We start from the raw sequence: 24,177 nt of genomic DNA on the forward strand, positions 1-24,177 counted from the left end.
GGAGGTCGAGGACATCTGTGAGCCCTCCAAATCGACCCCCGACGTCATCTTTGAGAGCCGCAACCGCCGCTCTGCCAAAGGGAGCACCCTCCGGCGATGGATAGCGGCGACGACCCCCGCAGCGGTAAGGCCCTCATCTCGTAACTTCTGCAAGGCACGCAGAATAGGCTGGAGCTTCTCCTGGTTCTCGCGTGTGGCCCCCCAGCGCCAGTTATTGCCGGCGGCGGTCACCACTCGTTGAGAAAACGACGGAAGCATCCCATCGTCGTTCTGGAGATAAAACCACCGGTTCTGCCCACCCCTTGTTCGAAGATACAAGGGAGGCGGGGATGTACTGCTGCGCACGCCCCGACCTCAGCTGGAGGGTGCAACCACCGGCCCGCACTGCCATGCGGACCTTCTTCACATCCGTCGACGCGGCGAAGAACTCCGCGGAAAATAGATGGGTCCACAGGTCCCAGTGAGGGTCAATCCCCAAAACCCCCTCGCAAACCGCCGCGAAAATGGCCGCTTGCACAATGGAGTTGGGGTTGAAGTTATGCAGCTCCACCCCATAGTGGTGCAGGAGCGCCCGCATGAAGCGGCTCGCCGGCACCCCGAACCCACGCTCATGAAAGGGGATGAAACTGACCACGTACCCCAGCGGCAGAGTCAGGTCGGCCTCGCTCCCAGGGGCCATCCACTCAGGCTGCGGCCCGCCGGAGAGAGGACGGAGCAAACCATCGGAAACAAGGGCCTCCAGATCCTCCACAGTAACGGTGGAGAAAGGCCACGAGTCGCGTGGCGGAATGACGGTCGCCTTGTCAGCCATCGTCGAGCGGAAGCGATGGAGTCGGAGGGGATGAGGTGCACGGTTTTCTCTTCTCTGGCCTTTCTCTTAGGTTGTGGAAACCAAAGCAGAAGGCAAGCGCAAACGGCAGGGTAGAGAACCACCGCCGGCCCCTCTTCCGGGTATATAAAGGCCCGGCGAGATCCACCCAAAACTTCGCCCGAACCCATCGCGAAATTCAAACTCAAAGGTAAAACAGTTTTTCTGTTCCTCGAACGACTCGCGCACGCGCAACAAATGCCCCGTGAATCGCCCGTCCCGTCGCATTAACTCCCTGGCAAGGCAAGCGACACCTCTGGCAGGCAAAGCGGGCGCCGTTTCACCTCCGTCATGATGACCGCGTCAAAAAAGGTGCACCACATTATTTAAATTCACATCCTTTTCCTCTCTCTCTCTTGCCACAGGGATCGGGAAAGGGGATATTCCAGAAAAGGATCCTTCTCAGCGAAGGAAACGGGCCCGAGCCCTCCTACTGATCAGGGGTTCGAAGGTTGCGCCCTGCGGGGTTCGGCAACCGCCCTAGAGCACTCGGGCTCCGAGCCCTTTACTGATCAGGGGTTCGAAGGCTGGCCCCTCAGAAGGGTTCGACAGCCGCCCTAGAGCACGCAGAGTTAGGGATGACCCTGGGTACGTCCGTTACATGGCCGAGGCTCGGACTGCGCTCCTGAGGTACCCTAGGACATATCCGAGACCAACGGAGGGAGGCACCGAGCCCTCGGACCCTATCAAATGGGCCCGGGTCCAGCAAATCACCTGTAGGTACTTTTGGAGCGCGCCTCTGGGCCACTAGCCGACCCTTATCGAATGGGGCTCGGGCGTCCACTCAGATTACCCGTTAGCAACTCACTAGAAACACTATGTTCAGCGCCCACCAAGGGTAACATGGCGCGTTCCCCGCCTCCTCCTTGCGGAAAGGCGATGAAGGGGCGTATAATAAAAGCCGAGACGGTCCTCGATCGTCCTCTCGCTCCGTGCAGAGGCTCGGGGGCTGCTCTCGCACCAGGCTACGGCCTGATTGTTGACCGCGTCAACAAACTAGCCTAAAAACTCGAAACCTCACCATGCACCCGGCCTGCGGCCGAGCCGCGTGAGGGGACAACAAGGCCGACCGAGGAATCACAAAAAAAATTGAGACCTCAGAGGAGTCAAACCACTCCTCCGAGGCCTCGGGGGCTACACCCGACGGGTGCGCTCGCGCGCACCCATCGGAACAAAATATAACCGAGAAAGGCTGGTCCCCTTACAAAAAATCCGGCAGAACCTCCAAGCGAGTGCCTACACTCCCTTCGAGGCTCGATGGCTACTGTCGGGTACCGTAATTAGGGGTACCCCCAACACTCCTAAACACGACTGGAAAACGTCTTCAGAACAAACCGTAAAGGCTGATAAGCACGGTTCAAGTCAAGGCCTCGTCTGCCAAGGGACGCGATCTCACCTCGCCCGAGCCCAGCCTCGGGCGGGAACAGTAGTCCCGAGCGGATTCACGCCTCGCCCGAGGGCCTCCACAGGCAGTGGGCGCACCCTCGGCTCGCCCGAAGCCAAGCTCGGGCAAACTTTGTCGTGCAGCGACCTCGGCCAAATCGTCTTACCAACTGACCGTATCGCATGCGCATTTAATGCGGGGATCGCCTGACACCTTATCCTGACACGCGTGCCTCAGTCGGCAAGGTCGAAGTGACCACAGTCACTTCGCCCTTTTACTGACCATTCTGACAGGAAAACAACACTGTTCGCCCTGCTCCGGCTACTGTGTCAACCACCAGGGTAAGACTAACAACAGTAAGTCACGGCCTCTCCCGAGTTCGGCCTCGGACACAACAGGGAGCTCCGCCTCACCCGACCCCAGGCCTCGGTCTCAGCCTCGGCCTCGGGGGAAGTTCTCCGCCTCGCCCGACCTCGGCCTCGGGAGGAGTCGCCGCCTCACCCGACCTCGGCCTCGGACCGACTACGCTACAGGGGATACATCATTACCCTACCTCTAGCTAGCCACCTCAGGCTACGAAGGAACAAGACTGGAGTCACATCTAGATTACTCCGGTAACAGGTAATGATGGTTCCCCGCGTGCGTCCATGACGTCAATAGTCCCCAAGCTCTCTACGGAAGCAAGGAAACGTCAGCAGGATCCATGCCGCACCGCCATCTACGCTTCTACAGGGCTCAAGCGCTTCTCCGTCGGTCACGTTAGCACATAGCTACACCCCATTGTACAACTAGACCATCTTCTTATATCTATAAAAGGGGATGTCCAGGGCCTTCCAAAAGGAGAAGGGGGAGCGGATGCAGAAAAAGTGGGAGAGACGCGGAGGAGGCTAACTCAGTCGACTCAAGGCCGAACTCCCTCTCTCTCTCTCTCTCTCTCGCCCTCGCTCAGCTTGTAACCCCTACTGCAAGCACCCCCGGTGCAAGATAACATAAGCCTCATCCCCCTCTTGTGTTCCATCTTGCATCAACCCATCTGGACAGGGGCACGCGACACAAAATTCACTAGTCGGTCCGGTTGAGAGTCCCCCGGGTCCGAAACACCGACAAATATTGTCCGTTGAATTTAAGTAAAAGAGAGAGAGTGTTATCTAACTATTTGAATCATTAGTTTTGATGATGTGTTAAGTCTGGATGTAATTTGATTGGTGGATTTAGTGAAGGTTACAAGTGTGGGAGTGATTTGATTGAGTGAATTTTGTAAATTTTAAACCGGTGAATTATATAGTATATAATAATATGTATATAAGTATAAATAGATATAGATATACAGTGGCGGATGCAGGACCAAAATTTATAGGGGCCAAAAAACCACATGACAAAATTAAGTAATACTATAAAAAACTATTTTTTGCATTGAATTCAAGTTTTATATCCATATATGATAAAAGTTTAAAGAAGATAACTATGAAACATATCGTTATTTTTTTGCTGATCGAACCAATGTCGTGTGTACCTTATCGAATGTCTATCTCTCGAAAAAGTGGGGCACTAAGAAAGGGACAAGGTCACACGATGTCTTCAGTTGAGAGACAGAGCTCGCTGATTCATCCAAGCTCATCGACTACCGGGAACGGGTTGCATCATCACTGCGAGCGAGATCGGGGCTACTCGATGGGCCAGCGTCGCGACGACAACGAGCAAGGGCAGGGACACTGAGAAGGGGGGCATATGAAAGGACTAGATTGAGCAATGTCGGGATGGATAGGGATGAATAGATAGATGCGAGAACTAGGTTGAGGAGAAGGACGCTGTCAGAAGGACTAGACTGATCTGACGAGACCCCTATCAAAACATAATTTTTTCTATATTTAACCATAAGTGTACATTAAGTATAAGAGGTTATATAAAATTGAGAGGTCATGATCTACTTTACTCCTATGGATCCGCCTCTGTAGATATAGAATATATTGGAATTTTTTAGAAATATAAAGAAGGAACGATCAAAATCGACTAACATTTCTCGAGCAAATTCAACCTCTTGCAAGTTGCACCACAAATCTGTCAGATTACCTCTCGTCCGCGTCAAAAAAAGGGAGGAAAAAGGGCAAAAGAATCTGACCGAAACCAAAGTTGCTAATAACTTGGGACGTCGTTTCCCGGCGTGCACAGCACCGCTCGATCGAGCAAACACAAACCCTTGGTGGAGTCCTCTCCGCCGCCGCGCGCTAACAACCTACGTACGCTATCGCCGCCCGCTCGCCTCGACGGGATTGGTCCGGCCGTTGGCCCGTCCCCCCCACCACGCTCGCTCCATTGGCAGGCGAGACCGTCCATCCTCCGACCCCACCCGTCGGCCGCCGGGATGGCGGCTTCGGGCGGGGATGCGCCGGAACTCGCCGGTAAGCCCCTCACGCCAGGCCCACCGCCCGCCCGCCCACCGGGTCGCGGGGTGCCCTGCGCTTTATGCCCTGTGTGCGATCGACCGCAACCCCGAATTTGTTCGGGGTTGGATTTGTTTGCTTGCCTGCTGCTGCTGGGCATGGTCCTTAGTCATCCATGGCTCAGTTCGCTTAGCTGTCATAGTACGTTGTCGCTTAGCTGTACTGCTACCTTGCCATGCTTGTATGCATTTAGTCACTAGATAATTACTCTGGTTATTGATTTCTTGCTCTTAATTGAATTCACTCGATTTTATCTTGCACGCCCCCTGTAACGCCCCTGCCAGTGAGGTTGGCCAATTTGGTGTCAACTTTTACATGAAGGATCCATAGTGACTAAAAAGCGGCATCTATTCATTTTTTTGTATGTTTTTTCACACTATACTAATAATCTGTTCGGGTTCCACCTTTTCCAATCCTATGGTTTATTTGCTGCTGTTACGATGTTACTGGCTCAGTTCGTGCTATCTGCTATTTAACTGTGAAAAGACTAAACTTTCCACCTGAAATGATCAATGCATTGTAGCCTGCCTTTTTTTGCTTTTAAATGGAATTAGGGCAGTTTCTCAACTTCCAATTGAGACAGATGTGCTTTGAATGTGTACAAGCGAAAGCTTCCATGTCTACATGCTTTATAGGAGTACAACTTTACATGTAGTTCTAGGTAACCAACAAAAAGAGGATTTTTTACATAAAGGGTTCATATTCAAATGGTTATCTGCGCTAAAGTTTCCTATCGGATGGCTCATGATTTGGCAGCAACACTTGCATCAATATCCACGATTCAATGTTTCTAGTTTAGTGTGCGGCAGCAAAAAATCATTTTTTTGGTGAAGTTTTGAGACGAAAGAACTCTCCACTAGATGTTTTATCATTTATGCATTAAAAAATAATAGATATGACAAAATCGAGGTTCTATTTTTTTACTAAATAAGTAAATATTTTTGGAATCTAGGTTTCCCAAATAAATTATCTTGCTTCTTGGGTATCCTGGTATTTGGTTTGGTTTTAAACCGTTGGATTTTGGTGTAAACTAAAAATTTATGAAGTCCTAAATTATGGGAGTAAAGTCCAACTTCAATAAATTGGGTTTACAAAATCTGTACAGCCCAATTGATTGTGTACGCTGGCTGTAATAACAAATCATAGAGCCAAAGCAAATTGTCTTGCCGTAGTTGTCAAATCATGGTATTGGAAAGTTAGGTGTCATCAGATCAAAACAAGACCTTGTGATAGGTCTTGGCACAAATGAGTAGGCACCAGCTTATTAAACGACGGAGATTTGCTTGACTCTCCTTATTTTCTCAACCAAAGGGGGAAAACAACTTTTCGGTAGCTGGCGACACCCCCTTCCACTGGACAACACATTCATAGCCTCCTCCCTGCCGGCATCCATCCCCCCTCTCACCCCTTACCCCTCTCACTCACTCACTCACTCACTCACTTGGCAGGTGTTCCTCCTTGCCCCATTTCTTCTGCCAGGATGGCGCTGAGTGGGGATCTGTTCAGATCTGCCGGTAAGCCCTAACTCGTTTAGATTGTTCGATTTTTCCGTATGGTCTCTTATTTGCCGTGAGCAGTCAAACCTGAATCTTTCCTTCTGTTTGATCCATCCGGTCGGCTATGGGGATGGGTTTGCCTACTGCTTCTGTGGAGCACTAACCTAGCCTATGCATCGTCCATATATAGTTTGATTTTATTCTTGTTCTGTTTCAGCGGGATCTGTGGGTCCTGTACTCCTATGTTGTAAAAAACTCGGCCGGGGAGGGAAAGGCTGCCCTCCCGGTATTATATTAAGAAGAGACCAAAACATGGTCCCGGCTGAGAAAATCCCCGAACCCTGGCCCCCATCACTAGTGGGCTGTCACCGCCCACTTTGCAACGGCCCAGCCGGAGGGTGACGCGCAGGACGTAACCCAGGAGTGGGCAGGGCATAACGAGGATTTTTTTAACCAAGCCCGAAATTCGCCTCCGAGGGGGATCGAACCTGGGACTTGGAGGTGCTACTCGCAAGCCTTAACCATTACGCTAGAGGCTCTTTTGCGTACTCCTGTGTTGTAACACCATGGTGCTGTGCCTCTAACTATCGGTAGTAGTACTGATAGCCTCATATTTATATGATCCTTTCTTCTTAAGAATACTCTCCTAGGCTTATATTTGCGCAGTTTGATTCTGTACATGTTCTAGATCCACTGCCAGTAAGCAATTAATAGTCACATTTGTTGACAATGTTTCCAGAGAAATTCAGATGTCATCTTCTTTAACCAAAAGGAACCCTGCTCAAACAATGTATGTTTAAATCTATGTTGGACTCGAAGGAATGTATTGTTGAAATGTAGGATGGTTCAGTCAATGTACTTTAAACCATCTTTTGTTGGTTTAATCAGCATCTGGAGCTAGGAAGTTTGGTATGTGAATAGTTCAGTGAGTGTTGTTTATTCTCAAAAATCAACTATGCGTTGATTAATGCTTTGTTGAGATCAAATTAGTATCCTTGACTTCAAATAGCTTGGTCTTCTGTGAAGTTGACCTATGGCCTTCAATTTGTGCTTAAGGCAGGGAAACATGTAGAAAGCTTTATTGTTTTTCTTAGGGTTAGATCCTATAACATTGATGAATGATGGTGTGAGTTCATGGTTTTGATAAATGCCATCAGATGTCTCACATGTGGTGTGGAATCATGACCCATGTCAGGATCGTGGCCCTCTGCAGTTTTTAGAACTGAAGATTCTGTGGAAATATTTTTTAAATATACATTTTCAAATGGATTCATTTACTAAATGCTATTCAATTTTCCATTTAATGCTGGAATGAGTCACTGCTCAAATGTTGTTCTGGCTTGTGTAGTGGATGGAGGCACAGAGAGAGTACACATGTCTATATGAATACAATGTGCCATTAGCATCAGGCTTTTGGGATTAATCTGATATCATGCAACGTTCAGCTGCACACCAGCAACCCAGTAGTATTTTGTCTAATGCCTGTCAGTTCCTTGAAATGCCATTAAGCTTTGGTTTCTTTTCTTTAGTGAGGTCATCTTAACAGTCCCTTCATGTGACCTGGATTATGCCTAATTAATGTGTCTGTCAACACTTGATTTTTTCAGCACCTGATTATCTTTCAACTTTGGTCAGCATCCTTTCACTGTGTTGTACACATTTCCTTGGATGACTAATACCTGAATGTGGTCTTTTTTTCTGCAGTGATAACAAATGCTTGTAATGCTGCAAGCGCACCTGAAGAAAATAGGCTTGCTGATGACAGCAACACCATTTCAGAAAATGCCCAGGAATCATTGAGCTCTTTGCCAGAACAAGAGTCAAATGATGCTAGTGTTAACACAGAAAAGAAAGAACCTGGCATTTCAAAATGCAAATCAGTGGACGAAATACCAAAAACAGTGGCTGTAAAGAGGTGCAAGAACATTGATTCAAAGAAAGTCTCCTCAAATAACAATAATAATCCAAGCTTTACTGGCAGTCTGGTTCTGAAAAAACAGCCAGCGAAGGGAGGCCATCTTTTTCAATTATGTGAAAATGGAATGTCTCAAGACACAAAGACTCCTAGCACAAGGATATGCATAAATTCAGCATGCAAAGCTGTCTTCAATTCAGACAATGCATTTTGTAAGAGGTGTTCATGTTGTATTTGCCATGGTTTTGATGATAACAAAGATCCTAGCCTTTGGTTGGTATGCTCATCAGAGATTGGTGATCAGGATTGTTGTGGATCATCCTGCCACATTGAGTGCGCACTCAAGCACCGAAAGACTGGATGCATAGAACTTGGACAATCTATACAGCTTGATGGTAACTACTGCTGTGCTGCATGTGGCAAGGTTATTGGAATACTTGGGTGAGTGATTTTGCATCTACCTAGGGACTTATCTTAATTCAGATGGCAAAATTTTATATATGGTTTGTTACTTTGTTTGTATTAGACTATGTTGTGTCTATGGGCCTTGAGCCCAGCCCATGTGTAGCCTATCTATTGTAACATTTTCTACAATCCACTATACTCCTTCGGCATGGTATTAGGCTAACCCTAACCCCTTCCCTGACTGCTGAGGCGTGAATGCTAGCCCTCCATCTCTCCATCCCCTGGCCGTTGGCCCCTCCCTCTGCTGCTAGCCCTCTCCCCATTGCTGCCACCGTCGCCATCACACCCTTCCCTAGCCATCGCCGCCACCTGCCTTCCTTCCCTCCTTCCCCTTGCCGCCGCTGCCTGCCCTCCCATGTACGACACGTTTGTCTCCTCCCCTAGGGAGACCTCCCTCCTCTCCTCTCCCTGTTTGTTCCCTGGCCTTCATTGCCTCCTACCACACCACTCTGGATGCTGGTATACTCCTCCCATTCTCCCATCTCATCCTTCCTTTATCATTATTGGCAATGGGAACTTTCTCCCGGTCATCTCTATAGGCGATTCGGTCCTTCCTGGTTCTTCTGCCTTCATAACATTCTTGTGGTCCCCAACATTATTCAAAATCTTTTATTTATTCGTCAGTTTACTACTGACAATTCTTGTTCTATGGAGTTTGAACCTTTTGGCTTGTCCATGAATGATCTTGCCACTTGGAGCCTCCTCGCTCACTATGATAGTCTGGCCCTTGTACACTTTGTGGCGTTCGGCTTCCAACTCCCATTGCTTCCGCTACTTCACCATCTTCATCCCAACCACATGCACTGACTACTACAACCTATTGTCCAAGTTCTCTAGTAGTTCAGTCATTTCTTGTACTAGGAGCACTCATGAGCATCTATGCCACGCTTGTTAGCTAGGTCATCTAGCACCTCCTCTTAGGTTGTGCATGTTTTTTTTATCTCATTCACTATGATTTGTGGACCTCCCCTATTATTAGTGTTTCAGGTTATAAGTATTACTTGGTGGTTTTTGATGATTGCTCACATTACTTGTGGACTTTTCTCTTGCGCTTGAAGTTTGGTGCGTTTCCTACTCTCTCAATCTACTCAGTTTGGTCGCACCATTAATGTTGTCTAGTGTGACAATGGGCGGGAGTTCGATAACTCTCTCTCTCGTGCCTTCTTCCTTTCCCACGGTGTTCAATTGCGATTGTCTTGCCCGTATATCTCCCCTAGAATGGCAAGGTTGAGTGCATGATTCACGCTAACATTATGCACTCCTTGTTGTTTTAGGTATCAGTCCTTGGCTCCTTGCTTGTTACTAGTCTAAGAGTCTTCACACCGCCACCTACTTGCTGAATCGCCTCCCCACCAAGGCGATTCGAGCTCTCACATCCCACTTTGCCTTTTTCAGCATCACTCCATCTTATGATCACCTTCGCATCTTCGGATGTGCTTGTCACCCCAACCTTTCCACCATTGCCCCCCATAAGCTTGCGCCTTGCTCTTCCTGTTATCTTCCTTGGGTACTCCCCTAATCACATGGGATATCCGTGTCTTGGTCTTACCATTCACTGCCTCTTGATCTCACGAGATGTCGTCTTGAACGAGTTAGACTTCCCCTTTTCGACCTCTTCCCCTAGCTCTATCACAGAGTTGGATTCCTTGCTTGAGACTGACCCCGTGACGCCCATTGGACAACCACCTTTTCTTCCTCCGGCAGTTCCACCCTTGTTGCTACCAGATGCGGCCCTATCACCACCAATCGCGCCACACGCAACCCTCGCGTCACCTGTCGTGTCACTTGTGGTCCTAGCTTCCCTTGCCACAGCCTGGACCGGGCCACACGTATGCCAGCTGGCCTCGATTACACCATGTGTGCCCTCTCCTACCTCTACTTGCTCCGCCGACCCTGTGCATGTCTATCGACGTTGTGCACGGGAGGGTGCCCTACCTCCCTCTTCGTCAAGAATGTGTTTCTCCATGGCGCCCTGACTGAGACATTCTATTGCAGCCAGTCTGATTTTGTGGACCCTACTCATCCTGACCTAGTCTACAAACTCAACAATCCACTATGTTGTCTGAAGCAGGCACATTGTGCTTTGTACAACCAAATTGCTTCTTACTTGCTCTCATTGTGTTTCTATGAGGCCAAGTCTAATACCGCTGTTCATTTACCAACGTGACAGTGACATGATGTACCTCCTCCTGTATGTTAATGACATCATCCTCACCATCTCCGGTCCAACTCTCTTGCATCACATTATCTTTGCACTACAGTGTGGATTTGCTATGAAGAATTTTGGTCAATTTCATCACTTCCTCGGGCATCGCTGTCGAGGTCCGTCCAGATGGCCTGTTCCTTAAGTAATGCTAGTACACTTTGGACATCCTAGAGTGTGCTGGCACGGTGGACTGTAAGTCGTGTGCTACTTCGGTGGACACACATGCGAATGTTTCCTCATGTAATGGTGCACCGGTCAATGACTCCACTGCCTACTGGAGTCTTGCAGGCGTGCTCCAGTACCTCACCTTGACCAGGTCAGACATATCCTATATTGTTCATCAGGTGTGTCTCCATATGCATGAACATGATCCATGGGATCCACACCTGATCATTGTGAAGTGGCTCCGTTGATGCCTTCATGGTACTCTCGACTACGACATTCTACTATGACGTTCTTCTCCGAGCGAGCTTGTCGTCTCACCGACTAGGCGGGGTTTCTGGACACGTGCCAATCCGCCTCCGACTATACCGTGTTACTCGGGGACAACTTCATCTCCTGATTGTTGAAGCAACAACTCGTGGTCTCCTGCTTGAGTGCCGAGGCCGAGTACCGTGCCGTGGCCAATGGAGTGGTCAAGGAATGTTGGCTCTGGCAACTCTAGGAGCTCCACAGGTCACTCACCATGAGTAACCTTGTATACCGCGATACTGTCAGCGTCGTCTACCTCTCTATCAACCCTGTCTAGCACCAGCTTTCGAAGCATGTCGAGATTGATCTCCATTTCGTTCGTGAGCACGTCGCCATCAAGGATGTTCGTGTTCTCCACGTCCTGACAACTTCACAATTCGTCGACAATCGACATCTTCACCAAGGGCCTTCCCTTAGGGTGCATTTGGTTGGAGAGTTAACTAGAATAGAGCAGTTCCATTCCAGTTTTTGAGAATGGACCCGTTCTATTCTACGTTTGGCAAATAGAACAAAACAACTCCATTTTTTGTTTGGTTGAAGAGTAAAATAGAGTAGAGCCACTTTGTTCTTTGTTTGGTTGGAGAGCCATATGAGTGTAGAGAGGAGAGGGAGGAGAGCGCTCGCGTCCGGGAGAGCGCTCGCATCCTGTCGATTTTGTGGAGCGGGAGCATTCCAACTATTTATAATAGATTTTCATATGGAGAACTATAGGAGCCGCTCTGCTCCTCTTTTGTTGAAAATCAAACATTCAAAAAATAGGAATGGAGCCACTCCATTCTTCTTCACTCCTTAACCAAACACACCCTTAGTGTTTTTGGAATTTCAATCTAGTCTCAACATTTGTCGTAGCTAGAGTTTTGACTGTTCGGGGGTATTAGACTGTTGTGTCTATGGGCCTTGAGCCCAACCCATGCCTATATATTATACTCTTTTCTATAATTCACTATTCTCTAGCAGTTTGTAAGTAGTCATGCTACATGAAGCATTGCTGGACACTGTAACCTCCATATGTTTTTTACCTATCTTATCTTGACCCCTCATTGACTTGGTGGGTTTAAACTATATATTATGGATGCCCTTTGTGGAAATGCGTATGTTGTGTTGGATTTGTGACCATACAAGGGAGAGTCCAGGACGATGATATACGTGATAGGCTAAAGATAGCACCAATTGAAGAAAGCATATCCAACAACGATTGAGATGGTTTGGATATGTACAACACAGACCTCTAGATGCATCAGTAGATAGTGGGACCTTAAAGGAGAAAATAAAAGGAAACTTGAAAAGAAAGAATATACTTATGCTTCGTTTGGATATCGATATTGGAAGGTATGGAATTTATTGGGTTCAATACAAATCAGCCATGGTATTGAAATGAGATGTATTTCCAATTCTATTGTTTGGATGTCATTAAATTGGAGTTTGGAATTGTGTGGTCCAATTCCACACAATACAGAGGGGTGATGCTCTATATTGAGAGAGGGTGTTTTTAGTTATAGTACAATTTCAGGGAATTGGGTCTCTGATTCCAAATCTCGATTCCATGTGCAACCAAACAATAGAATTCTGGAGCTGATTCCAATTCCTAACTCCGTGCTCCAATATCTACATCCAAACGGGGTATTAAAGGTTTATCCTTGAATAGGAGCGAATGAAAAACAACTATCCACGTGACTGAACCTTGATTTGTGGCTTCTGTTGGGTTTCAACTCTAGCCTACCTGTTATGGGCCTTAGCCCATTAGCTATGTCATTATGGCTAGGTTAGCCGCGACCACTGTTCATGTGCGGTTACTGTAGCGCGTGAACAGTGCCGACCAGATAGGGTTTGTTATGTTGCTTAGCTATTAAGTTAGGGTTACCTCTCTATATAAGGAGGGGCAGGGTGTTAGTAGAGAGAGGAAGAAGAATATATCTGGTTTACTCCTAGGGCCTCTTACGGGAGGGCTGAGTACCGGGACTATCTTGCGAGTGCATCGCAGTTCGCAACAAATTGGTACCGGAGCCACTACGCGCGCATCGCCTTCATGGCCGGCGCTAGAGATGGCAATGGGTACCCGCGACCCGATACCCGATGGGTATTTACTCCATTAGCGTATGTATGTGGGCTAAATATTCTACCCGTGGGTCTGTTATTGGGCAAAAATCTTCACCTAATGGGTAAACGGGTATTAGAACGTTCCGCCTTCACCCATACCCATTAACCCGTGGGTATAAAATACCCAATATAAACTTAGCCCAAGCATGAACTTGGACTTTAGTCATCCATCTTTTTTACTATTTAATAACCTTTTAGGTCATAATGTCATAGAAGGCTTAACGACAATTTAATGACCATGTAATGTGCTATGTATTACTATCCTAGTGTTACTACTTTATCCAATTATCTTTAGTGTGTTGAATGGATGGTTAAATGATGCTAGAAATTTTGTAATGTTATTTATATGGATATACTTGACATTTGTATAACATAATATTTTGATAGATGTTTAATTTTTTGTGGGTACGGGTGACCCGATGGGTGACCCATACCCACATGGGTATGGGGGTAAATCCATGCCCACCAGTGTATATGGGTGACCCGATAGGGTTATTTTTGTGTCATGGGTATGGGTATGGGGTAGTAATACCCGGTGGGTATTTACCCATTGCCATCTCTAGCCGGCGCGCACGATGATCTTGTGACCTACTCCGCCAAGATGGACCTCATCCTCGAGCAACTTGCCACCATCAATGCCCGTTTGGATTCTCACGACGCTCGTCTGGCCAAGCTAGAGCAGGCGTGGGTCAGCCCCTCTGCTTCTACCGCGGGCTGCCTGGGCGCGAGCGAGGGCGGAGGCGGCCGAGTCGAGGACGATGGGGTCAATGGGCTGCAACCCAACACACCCAGGAAGGAGGTGGAGGCGGTGTTCTACGTTGAGGTGGCTGTGCCACTGCTGCAGCCCGCCTCCGTGCTCGTGGAGGTCCAGGCGTGGCCCGACTACGGCTGTGCACGGATCTGCTCGCCCAATCTGCAACAATCGGCCGCTATGGTGGCCCAACCTGTAGAGGCGCTGCTGCGGGATAACCCTCCACGCCACAACTACCAATCCTCCGCGTCGTGGCCATCAATCTTCTGCACCACGGACAGCCATCCGCTGCGTCGTCGCAGCTGTGATCGACGTCAGCCACCTTGGCCACCATCGCGGCGTGGTCACCTGAGCTACAACATCGGAGGGTGCCACCGACCTTCGCCAGGCGCAGGGAGCCCTCTGCGCCACCGCAGCCGCGTCCGTCATCGGTCGATCTGGCCGCCGACGCGTCCTCCTTCGATAGATCCGACCACTGACGTGGTTCAATTTTTTTTCTAGGTGAATAAAATACTAAGTCGAGATGTAAAAGACTTAGTATTGAGTCATTAAGTGTTAGTTTAGTATGTGTCAATTCTTCTTGACTACAGCTCGCGGACGAACTGTTTTTAAGGAGGGATGGAATGTTATGGGCCTTAGCCCATTAGCTATGTCATTATGGCTAGGTTAGCAGTGCCTTTGTTGCGAACTGCGATGCACTCGCAAGATAGTCCCGGTACTCAGCCCTCCCGTAGGAGGCCCTAGGAGTAAACCAGATCTATTCTTCTTCCTCCCTCTACTAACACCCTGCCCCTCCTTGTATAGAGAGGTAACCCTAACTTAATAGCTAAGCAACATAACAAACTCTATCTAGCCGACACTGTTCACGCGCTACAGTAACCGCACGTGAACAGTGGTCGCGGCTAACCTAGCCATAATGACATAGCTAATGGGCTAAGGCCCATAACACTACCTTAACTTGCTTGGGACTAAAAAGCTTTATTGTTGTTGTTGTTGTCGTATTATGGATGTCCCTCATATTAGTGAGCCTTGTTGCAATCAAAGTATTGGTTGAAGCATGCATCAGAATGATATTTCATATCTGTAGTTATTTGCGTATGATCTCTGCTATGTTTAACTCTTATTCCCGTCTCCTTTTTCTTTTCTTGTTTTGGCATACACTCTTTGCTATTTTTGGATCTAACTGCGTCTTTGAATGTTTTGAGCAGGTTCTGGAAGAGGCAGCTGGTAGTTGCTAAAGATGCTCGTAGAGTTGATAATCTCTGTTCCCGCATATATCTGAGTCATAGACTTTTGGATGGCACAACTCGTTTTAAAGAGTTGCATCGGATCGTAGAGGATGCAAAAGCAAAGTTGGAAAGTGAAGTTGGCCCCCTTGATGGTACATCATCCAAGATGGCTCGTGGTATTGTAGGCCGGCTGCATGTTGCTGCTGATGTGCAGAAACTTTGCACTTTAGCAATTGAAAAGGCTAATGAGTGGCTTAGCTCAAACATTCAATCTGAAACAAAACAAAATGGTAAATTATTTCGTTATTGTAAAGTTTACATCTCAGTTCCACTCTGCAATTGGCAAATTTGACAAACCTAGTGTAATTCTTTTCATCCTGCAGATACACTTCCTTCTGCCTGCAGGTTTAAATTTGAAGATATTACAGCTTCATCTTTGGTGTTGGTTCTCAAGGAAGCTGTTTCCTCACAGTATCATGCTATCAAAGGCTATAAACTCTGGTACTGGAATAGCAGAGAAGCACCTTTCACAGGAGAGCCTGCTGTTTTCCCCAAAGACCAAAGAAGGATTCTTATATCCAATCTGCAGCCCTGCACAGAATATTCGTTCCGTATTATTTCATTTACTGAGGATGGTGAACTGGGCCATTCTGAATCAAAAGTATTTACCAAGAGTGTGGAAATTATTCGTAAGAACACAGAGCTCGGAGCAGAAGGTTGCTCATCTTCTGCCAAGGGAGCTGGTAAGAGACAAAATGTTAGGTCATTAGGCTTCCAAGTGCGCCAGCTGGGTAATGTCTTCCGAAAAGCACAGACTGAGGAGAATGGTTACCCCAGCGCACTGTGTAAAGATGAGATTGAAGATTCATGCGATCAGAGTGATTCTGTGATTCCAGTCAAGGACCAAATTCCACGTGGTGCCTCCCGTAAGCTCGATCTCAATGAGACCTCAGTCCCAGACCTAAATGCAGAAGTAGTCATGCCAACAGAGTGCTGCCAGAATGACAACGGCTGTAGTTCTGGAAAGAATGCATTCACAAAATCGAATGGTTGTGGTGACTCCGAAACTTGTGCGGAGGGGCATGTAGGGGATGCACCGGCCATGGAATCCTTGTCTCAAAGTCGCAAGCAGGCATCAGATTTGGAGCAGGAGACTTGTGTTGATGACAGCAATTTGGTGGCCCGTGCAGTTAGGCTCTTTGCCCCGAAGTTAGGCCAGTTAGATGACAACTATGAGTACTGTGTGAAGATTATACGTTGGTTGGAATGTTCTGGCCTCATTGAGAAGGATTTCAGGATGAAATTTCTAACCTGGTTCAGTTTGAGATCGACAGAACAGGAACGGAGAGTTGTTATCACCTTCATCCGCACCCTAATCGATGAACCCAGTAGTTTGGCTGCGCAGCTTTTGGATTCCTTTGAAGAAATTGTTACCAGTAAGAGGCTAAGAACTGGTTTCTGTACTAAGTTGTGGCACTAACCAGATAGAGCATGAAACAGCTATCTAATAATACTCTAGTATTCTTACATTGGCAAGATTAACTGGGATGACGGTGTAGTAAGTACTTCTATATGTTTTCTGATAAATGTAGTTAAACAGATGTTGCTGAGCTTGGGTATTTGCCATGATGATAATATTCTTACATGGGCAAAAATTAACTGGGCTGTAGTGTAATGGTGCTTTTTATTTGTTTTCTGATAATGTAGTTGTCTGATATTGTTGTGGCTTGGATATTTGCCATGATGATGTATTCTTATATGTGAAAAATTAACTGGGATGACAGTGTAATGCTACTTCCATTTGTTTTTATGATAAACGGTTTTGATCTGATGTTGCTGTGCTTGGATATTTGTCATGGTGGTAAAAAATATATTAGTGGCATTCTTGGTTGCTGCTCCCGTAAGCGCCGGCTTGGCCGACCAGAGAAGGCGTCTCCACGCGTACAGGCGAGAGGGGTAAAAATTGTCTGGGCTGCATGGACTGGTATAGGCCGGTTTCGTTTCATCTAGACAACCAAACACATGCACATCTATAGTCAATACATATGGTAAGCGTCAACCATGCAACCAATCAGTGTCACTTCTTTGTTCGAGGGGGCACCATGCATCCAAAAGGATAAGCCAAGTTCACATCATATACTTGAGCTATACATTTGTCACACCAGGGGCAGAGCTGGGCGCATAACATATATGTGCCAAGATCCATTTCCACACATATATTGGTGTAACAAGTGTAATATATCAAAAGACAATGCAATAAAGGCGTAAAGGGAGTAGAGTACTTTATTACATCATCTAAATCATTGTATCTTTAACAAGTATCAACATCAAAGTAAGGTGAAATTAAATAACATGGGTAATCTCCTACAGAAAGATGACCGGCGCATCATTAGACTTAAAACTCATCGTCGTCATCAGCGAAGTCTCTAGCATCACCCTCTAATCAAAATATTAGCAAGGGTGAGCTCACTTATGGTCGGGGCTCAACAAGTAGGAGAAAAATTAATGCAAGTTAACAAGGTGAGGCTAAGGTTGAGCAGTAAGTATTTTAGTTGTTCAGTATTTTATTAACAACACATGTCTTACTAATAAGTGTGTATCCCAAGTATTCCTATTAAACAAAGGTATAAGAGTATATCCAAAACACTTAAGTGAAACCACTTAAGCAAACCATTAGCAGATCATCGGATCTCGATTTATTTTTATCTTCAAGTTTAATTATCATGTGAGGAGTCTAGCCTGCTCTTAACCATGAGCACGACTGACATATCAGTTTTACACTACAGAGGTGGCACATCTTTACCCATGAGCCGCGATTCCCTTCTAGCCTAGGTTGATCAGACCCGTATTCACTTCCGAGGTGAATGGCTAGGGTCTCACTACGAGGCTTTTCTCTAGAGTTTTCAATATGCAAGTGCTGAAAATGGTCAAACTGTATAGAGCACATCTAACGTAACCAACTTATAGTCCAGACTTGAAAGTCGCCTAGAGGGGGGGGGGGGGTGAATAGGCGGAATCTGAAAATTATAAACTTAAGCACACACTACAAGCGGGGTTAGCGTTAGAAATGAATCCGAGTCCGAAAGAGAGGGGAAAACAAATCAACTAACAAATAAAGCGAATGAACACGGTGATTTGTTTTACCGAGGTTCGGTTCTAAAGAACCTAGTCCCTGTTGAGGTGATCATAAAGACCGAGTCTCTTTCAACCCTTTCCCTCTCTCAAACCGTCACCAAGACCGAGTGAGCTTTCTCCTTAATCAAACAGGTCACTTAGACCCCACAAGGACCACCACACACTTGGTGTCTCTTGCTTTGATTACAATTCACTTGAGAACAAGAATGAGGAAGGAAGAAAGCGATCCAAGCAACAAGATCACAAAGAACATGAATAAACTCTCTCTCAAGTCACTAGGTGAGTGGAATGTATTTGGTACTTGGAGAGACTTTGATTCTATTGAAAATGTGTCTTGGAGTGAATGCACTAGCTCTTGTATTGAATGTGAAGTGCTGGAAACTTGGATGTTTGGAGTGGAGGTGGTTGGGGGGGTATTTATATCCCTCAACCACCAAACAACCGTTGGGGGTGGCTACTGTTGATGGGCGCACCGGACAGTCCGGTGCGCCACCGGACACTGTCCGGTGCGCCAGCCACGTCACCCAACGGTTAGGGTTCGGGAGCTTCTGACCGTTGGAGGCTTTGTCCTTTAGCGGCACCGGACAGTCCGGTGCCACACCGGGCAGTCACTGTTCACTGTTCGGTGTGCCTCTAACAACTGCTCTGACTTCTGCGCGCACTGTTCGCGCACTGTAGATTTGCAGGGTGCTGTTGTAGTCGACCGTTGCGCTGGATAGCCATTACTTCGCTGGTGCATCGGACAGTCCGGTGGCACACCGGACAGTCCGGTGAATTATAGCGGAGCGCGCTGGTTGAAACCCGAGAGTGGCTGGTTTGGGATTGTACGGTCCTGGTGCAATGGACACTGTCTGGTGGCACACCGGACAGTCCGATGCGCCAGACCAGGGCACACTCGGTTTCTTGCTCCTTTGTATTTGAACCCTTTTCTTCAATCTTTTATCGGTTTGTGTTGAACCTTTATGCACTTGTAGATCATATACTCTAGAGCAAACTAGTTAGTCCAATATTTGTGTTGGTCATTCAACCACCAAAATTAATACTGGGAAAAGGTTAACCCTATTTCCCTTTCAATCTCCCCCTTTTTGTGATTGATGCCAACACAAACCAAAGCAAATATATAAGTACAGAATTGAACTAGTTCGCATAAGGTAAGTGCATAGGTTACTTGGAATTAAACCAATTTATAGTTTCACTAGATATGCATGGATTGCTTTCTTTTATTTAACATTTTGGACCACGCTTGCACCACTTGTTTTGGTTTTGCAAATTCTTTTTGGAAAGTCTTTTCAAAATCCTTTTGCAAATAGTCAAAGATATATGAATAAGATTGCAAGAAGCATTTTTAAGATTTGAAATTTCTCCCCCTGTTTCAAATGTTTTTCCTTTGACTAACCAAAACTCCCCCTGAATGAAGTTCTCCTCTTAGCTTTCAAGAGGGTTTTAATAGATACCAATTTTGAAATATACCAATTGAGAAATTATTTGAAAACATAGTTAGATACAAATTTGAAATCCTTTTGAAATAAAGTTTTAAATTGGTGGTGGTGCGGTCCTTTTGCCTTGGGCTAATATTCTCTCCCCCTTTTGGCATTAATCGCCAAAAACGGAGACTTCGTGAGCCCTTTTTACTTTCTCCCCCATTAGTGCAAGTAAATATGAGTGAAAAGATTGTACCAATCGAAGAGTGGTGTGGAGTGACGATGAAGAATAAATGATACCGGTAGAGTGGAGTGGAAGCCTTGTCTTCGTCGCATACTCCATTTCCCTTTCAATCTACGACTTAGTATAGAAATACACTTGAAAACACATTAGTCGTAGTCATGAAAGAGATATGATCAAGGTATATAAATGAGCTATGTGTGCAATGTTTCAATCAAAATTCCGAGAATCAAGTATATTTAGCTCATTCCTAATTTTGCTAAAGTTTTCTCATCTAATGGCTTGGTAAAGATATCGGCTAATTGTTCTTTGGTGCTAACATAAGCTATCTCGATATCCCCCCTTTGTTGGTGATCCCTCAAAAAGTGATACCGAATGTCTATGCGCTTAGTGCGGCTGTGTTCAACGGGATTATCCGCCATGCGGATTGCACTCTCATTGTCACATAGGAGAGGGACTTTGCTCAATTTATAGCCATAGTCCCTGAGGGTTTGCCTCATCCAAATTAATTGCGCACAGCAATGGCCTGCGGCAATGTACTCGGCTTCGGTGGTAGAAAGAGCTACTGAGTTTTGTCTCTTTGAATCCCAAGACACCAGGGATCTTCACAGAAACTGACAAGTCCCTGATGTGCTCTGTCTATCAATTTACACCCTGCCCAATCAGCATCTGAATACCCTATTAAATCGAAAGTGGATCCCTTGGGGTACCAAAGTCCAAACTTAGGAGTGTAAACTAAATATCTCATGATTCTTTTCACGGACCTAAGGTGAACTTCCTTAGGATCAGCTTGGAACCATGCACACATGCATAAGGAAAGCATAATATCCGGTCGAGATGCAAATAAATAGAGTAAAGATCCTATCATCGACCGGTATACCTTTTGATCTACGGACTTACCTCCCGTGTCGAGGTCGAGATGCCCATTTGTTCCCATGGGTGTCTTGATGGGCTTGGCATCCTTCATTCCAAACTTGTTAAGTATGTCTTGAATGTACTTTGTTTGGCTGATGAAGGTGCCATCTTGGAGTTGCTTTACTTGAAATCCTAGGAAGTACTTCAACTCCCCCATCATAGACATCTCGAATTTTTGTATCATGATCCTACTAAACTCTTCACAAGTAGATTTGTTAGTAGACCCAAATATGATATCATCAATATAAATTTGGCATACAAACAAATCTTTTGCAATAGTTTTAGTAAATAGTGTAGGATCGGCTTTTTTGACTTTGAAGCCATTAGTGATAAGAAAATCTCGCAGGCATTCATACCATGCTCTTGGGGCTTGCTTGAGCCCATAAAACGCCTTTGAGAGTTTATAAACATGGTTAGGGTACTCACTATCTTCATAGCCGGAAGGTTGCTCAACATAGACCTCTTCCTTGATTGGTCCATTGAGGAAGGCACTTTTCACGTCCATTTGATAGAGCTTAAAGCCATGGTAAGTAGCATAGGCAAGTAATATGCGAATTGACTCAAGCCTAGCTACGGGTGCATAAGTTTCACCAAAGTCCAAACCTTCGACTTGTGAATATCCTTTGGCCACAAGTCGGGCTTTGTTCCTTGTCACCACACCATGCTCATCTTGCTTGTTGCGGAATACCCATTTGGTACCTACAACATTTTGATTAGGACGTGGAACTAAATGCCATACCTCATTTCTCGTGAAGTTGTTGAGCTCCTCTTGCATAGCCAACACCCAATCCGAATCTCTTAGTGCATCCTCCACCCTGTATGGCTCAATAGAGGACACAAAAGAGTAATGTTCACAAAAATGTGCAGCTCGAGATCTAGTAGTTACCCCCTTATGAATGTCACTGAGAATGGAGTTCACGGGGTGATCTCGTTGAATTGCTTGGTGGACTCTTGGGTGTGGCGGTCTTTGACCCTGGATCTCTTGATCATCTTCCTTGTCTTGATCAACTTCATCTCCCCCTTGGTCCTTGTCCTCCTCTTGAGGTGGCTCATCCTCTTGATCTTCCTCTTCATTGTCTTGAACCTGATCCTCATCTTGAGTTGGTGGAGTTGCTTGCATGGAAGATGACGGTTGATCTTGTGCTTGTGTAGGCTCTTCGGAATCCTTAGGACACACATCCCCAATGGACATGTTCCTTAGTGCGACACACGGAGCCTCTTCATCATCTAGTTCATCAAGATCAACTTGCTCCACTTGGGAGCCATTAGTCTCATCAAACATAATGTCACAAGAAACTTCAACTAATCCAGTGGATTCGTTGAAGACTCTATATGCCCTTGTGTTTGAGTCATAACCAAGTAAAAAACCTTCTACAGCCTTAAGAGCAAATTTAGTTTTTCTTCCTCTTTTAACAAGAATAAAACATTTGCTACCAAAGACTCTAAAATATGAAACATTGGGCTTTTTACCGGTGAGGAGTTCATAAGATGTCTTCTTGAGGATTCAGTGAAGGTAGAGCCGGTTGATGGAGTAGCGGGCGGTGTTAATCGCCTCAGCCCAAAACCGGTCCGGAGTCTTGTACTCATCAAGCATGGTTCTTGCCATGTCCAATAGAGTTCTATTCTTCCTCTCCACTACACCATTTTGTTGAGGTGTGTAGGGAGAAGAGAACTCATGCTTGATGCCCTCTTCCTCAAGAAAGCCTTCTATTTGAGAGTTCTTGAACTCCGTCCCGTTGTCGCTTCTTATCTTTTTGATTCTTAATCCGAACTCATTTTGAGCCCGTCTCAAGAATCACTTCAAAGTCTCTTGGGTTTGTGATTTTTTCTGCAAAAAGAATACCCAAGTGAAGCGAGAATAGTCATCCACAATTACTAGATAATACTTACTCTCGCCGATGCTTATTTAAGCTATCGGACCGAATAGATCTATGTGGAGTAGTTCCAGTGGCATATCCGTTGTCATTACGTTCTTGTGTGGATGATGAATGCCAACTTGCTTTCCTCCTTGACATGTGCTACAAACCCTGTCTTTCTCAAAATGAACATTTGTTAGTCCCAAAATGTGCTCTCCCTTTAGAAATTTGTGAAGATTCTTCATCCCAACATGGGCTAGTCGGCGATGCCAGAGCCAACCCATATTAGTCTTAGCAATTAAACAAGTGTTGAGTTCAGCTGCATTCTCAGTAAAATCAACTAAATATAGCTGACCCTCTAACACTCCCTTAAATACTATTGAATCATCACTTCTTCTAAAGACAGTAACACCTAAGTCTGTAAAAAGACAGTTGTAACCCATTTTGCATAATTGAGAAGCGGAAAGCAAATTGTAATCTAAAGAATCTACAAGAAAAACATTGGAAATAAAATGGTCAGGTGATATAGCAATTTTTACCAAGTCCTTTGACCAAACCTTGATTTCCATCCATGAATGTGATAGCTCTTTGGGGATCTTCGTTTTTCTCGTAGGAGGAGAACATTCTTTTCTCCCCTGTTATGTGGTTCGTGCATCCGCTATCAATTATCCAACTTGAGCCCCCGGATGCATAAACCTGCAAAACAATTTCGGCCTTGTTCTTAGGTACCCAAACAGTCTTGGGTCCTTTGATGTTAGAAACAAGCACCTTGGGTACCCAAACACAATTCTTTGATCCCTTGTGTTTGCCCCCAACATATTTGACAACTATTTTGCCTGATTTGTTAGTGAGCACATAAGAAGTGTTGGAGACTTGTTCTCAAATGCTTCAAGAACAAGGCAACACAGAAAATGTTAATCGGTTAAGTCCTTCGTCCTACGAAGCATTATTTCCCTTGGGACATAATGATTTTCGGACGAAGGTCACAAAAGGCGAACCTTTATAAATGCATTACATATTGACGAAGAATGAATTACAAGAAACATAAAGAATTGCGTAGATCATCATATATCATTATTATATATAAATAAAAATAACGTTGAATTACAGATGTACCTCCAATTTGAAGGAAATGAAAGTACAAGCGTGACGCAAAAGTGAACACCAAATCAGCGTGGACAGTACGGGGGTACTGTTCACCTATTTATAGGCACGGGGTACAACCCATACAAAATTACATACATGCCCTTTACATTTGGTGGTAATTCTATAGTAATTTATCGAGG

The 24,177-nt window shown here is 45.9% G+C and overlaps 1 protein-coding gene across 2 annotated transcripts; it reads left to right on the forward strand.

Moving 5' to 3' along the window:
• The first annotated feature begins 4,102 nt into the window (after positions 1-4,102).
• On the forward strand, positions 4,103-17,154 carry LOC100280056 (VIN3-like protein 1). 2 transcript variants are annotated; one of them, XM_008663604.4, is made up of 5 exons: positions 4,103-4,651; positions 6,142-6,207; positions 7,894-8,545; positions 15,303-15,613; positions 15,707-17,154. In XM_008663604.4, exons 1-5 carry the CDS (start codon positions 4,615-4,617, stop codon positions 16,801-16,803), a joined length of 2,163 nt encoding a protein of 720 aa, XP_008661826.1. In that variant the 5' UTR covers positions 4,103-4,614; the 3' UTR covers positions 16,804-17,154. The 2 variants fall into 2 exon arrangements, with proteins under 2 accessions (XP_008661826.1, NP_001146468.1); NM_001152996.1 differs by lacking the exon at positions 6,142-6,207 and having other exon boundaries at positions 4,433-4,651; positions 15,707-16,973.
• The last annotated feature ends 7,023 nt before the right edge of the window (positions 17,155-24,177 follow it).

This window comes from Zea mays, chromosome 10 (genome assembly GCF_902167145.1).
Source record: "Zea mays cultivar B73 chromosome 10, Zm-B73-REFERENCE-NAM-5.0, whole genome shotgun sequence".
In the NCBI taxonomy this organism is placed as follows: domain Eukaryota; kingdom Viridiplantae; phylum Streptophyta; class Magnoliopsida; order Poales; family Poaceae; genus Zea; species Zea mays.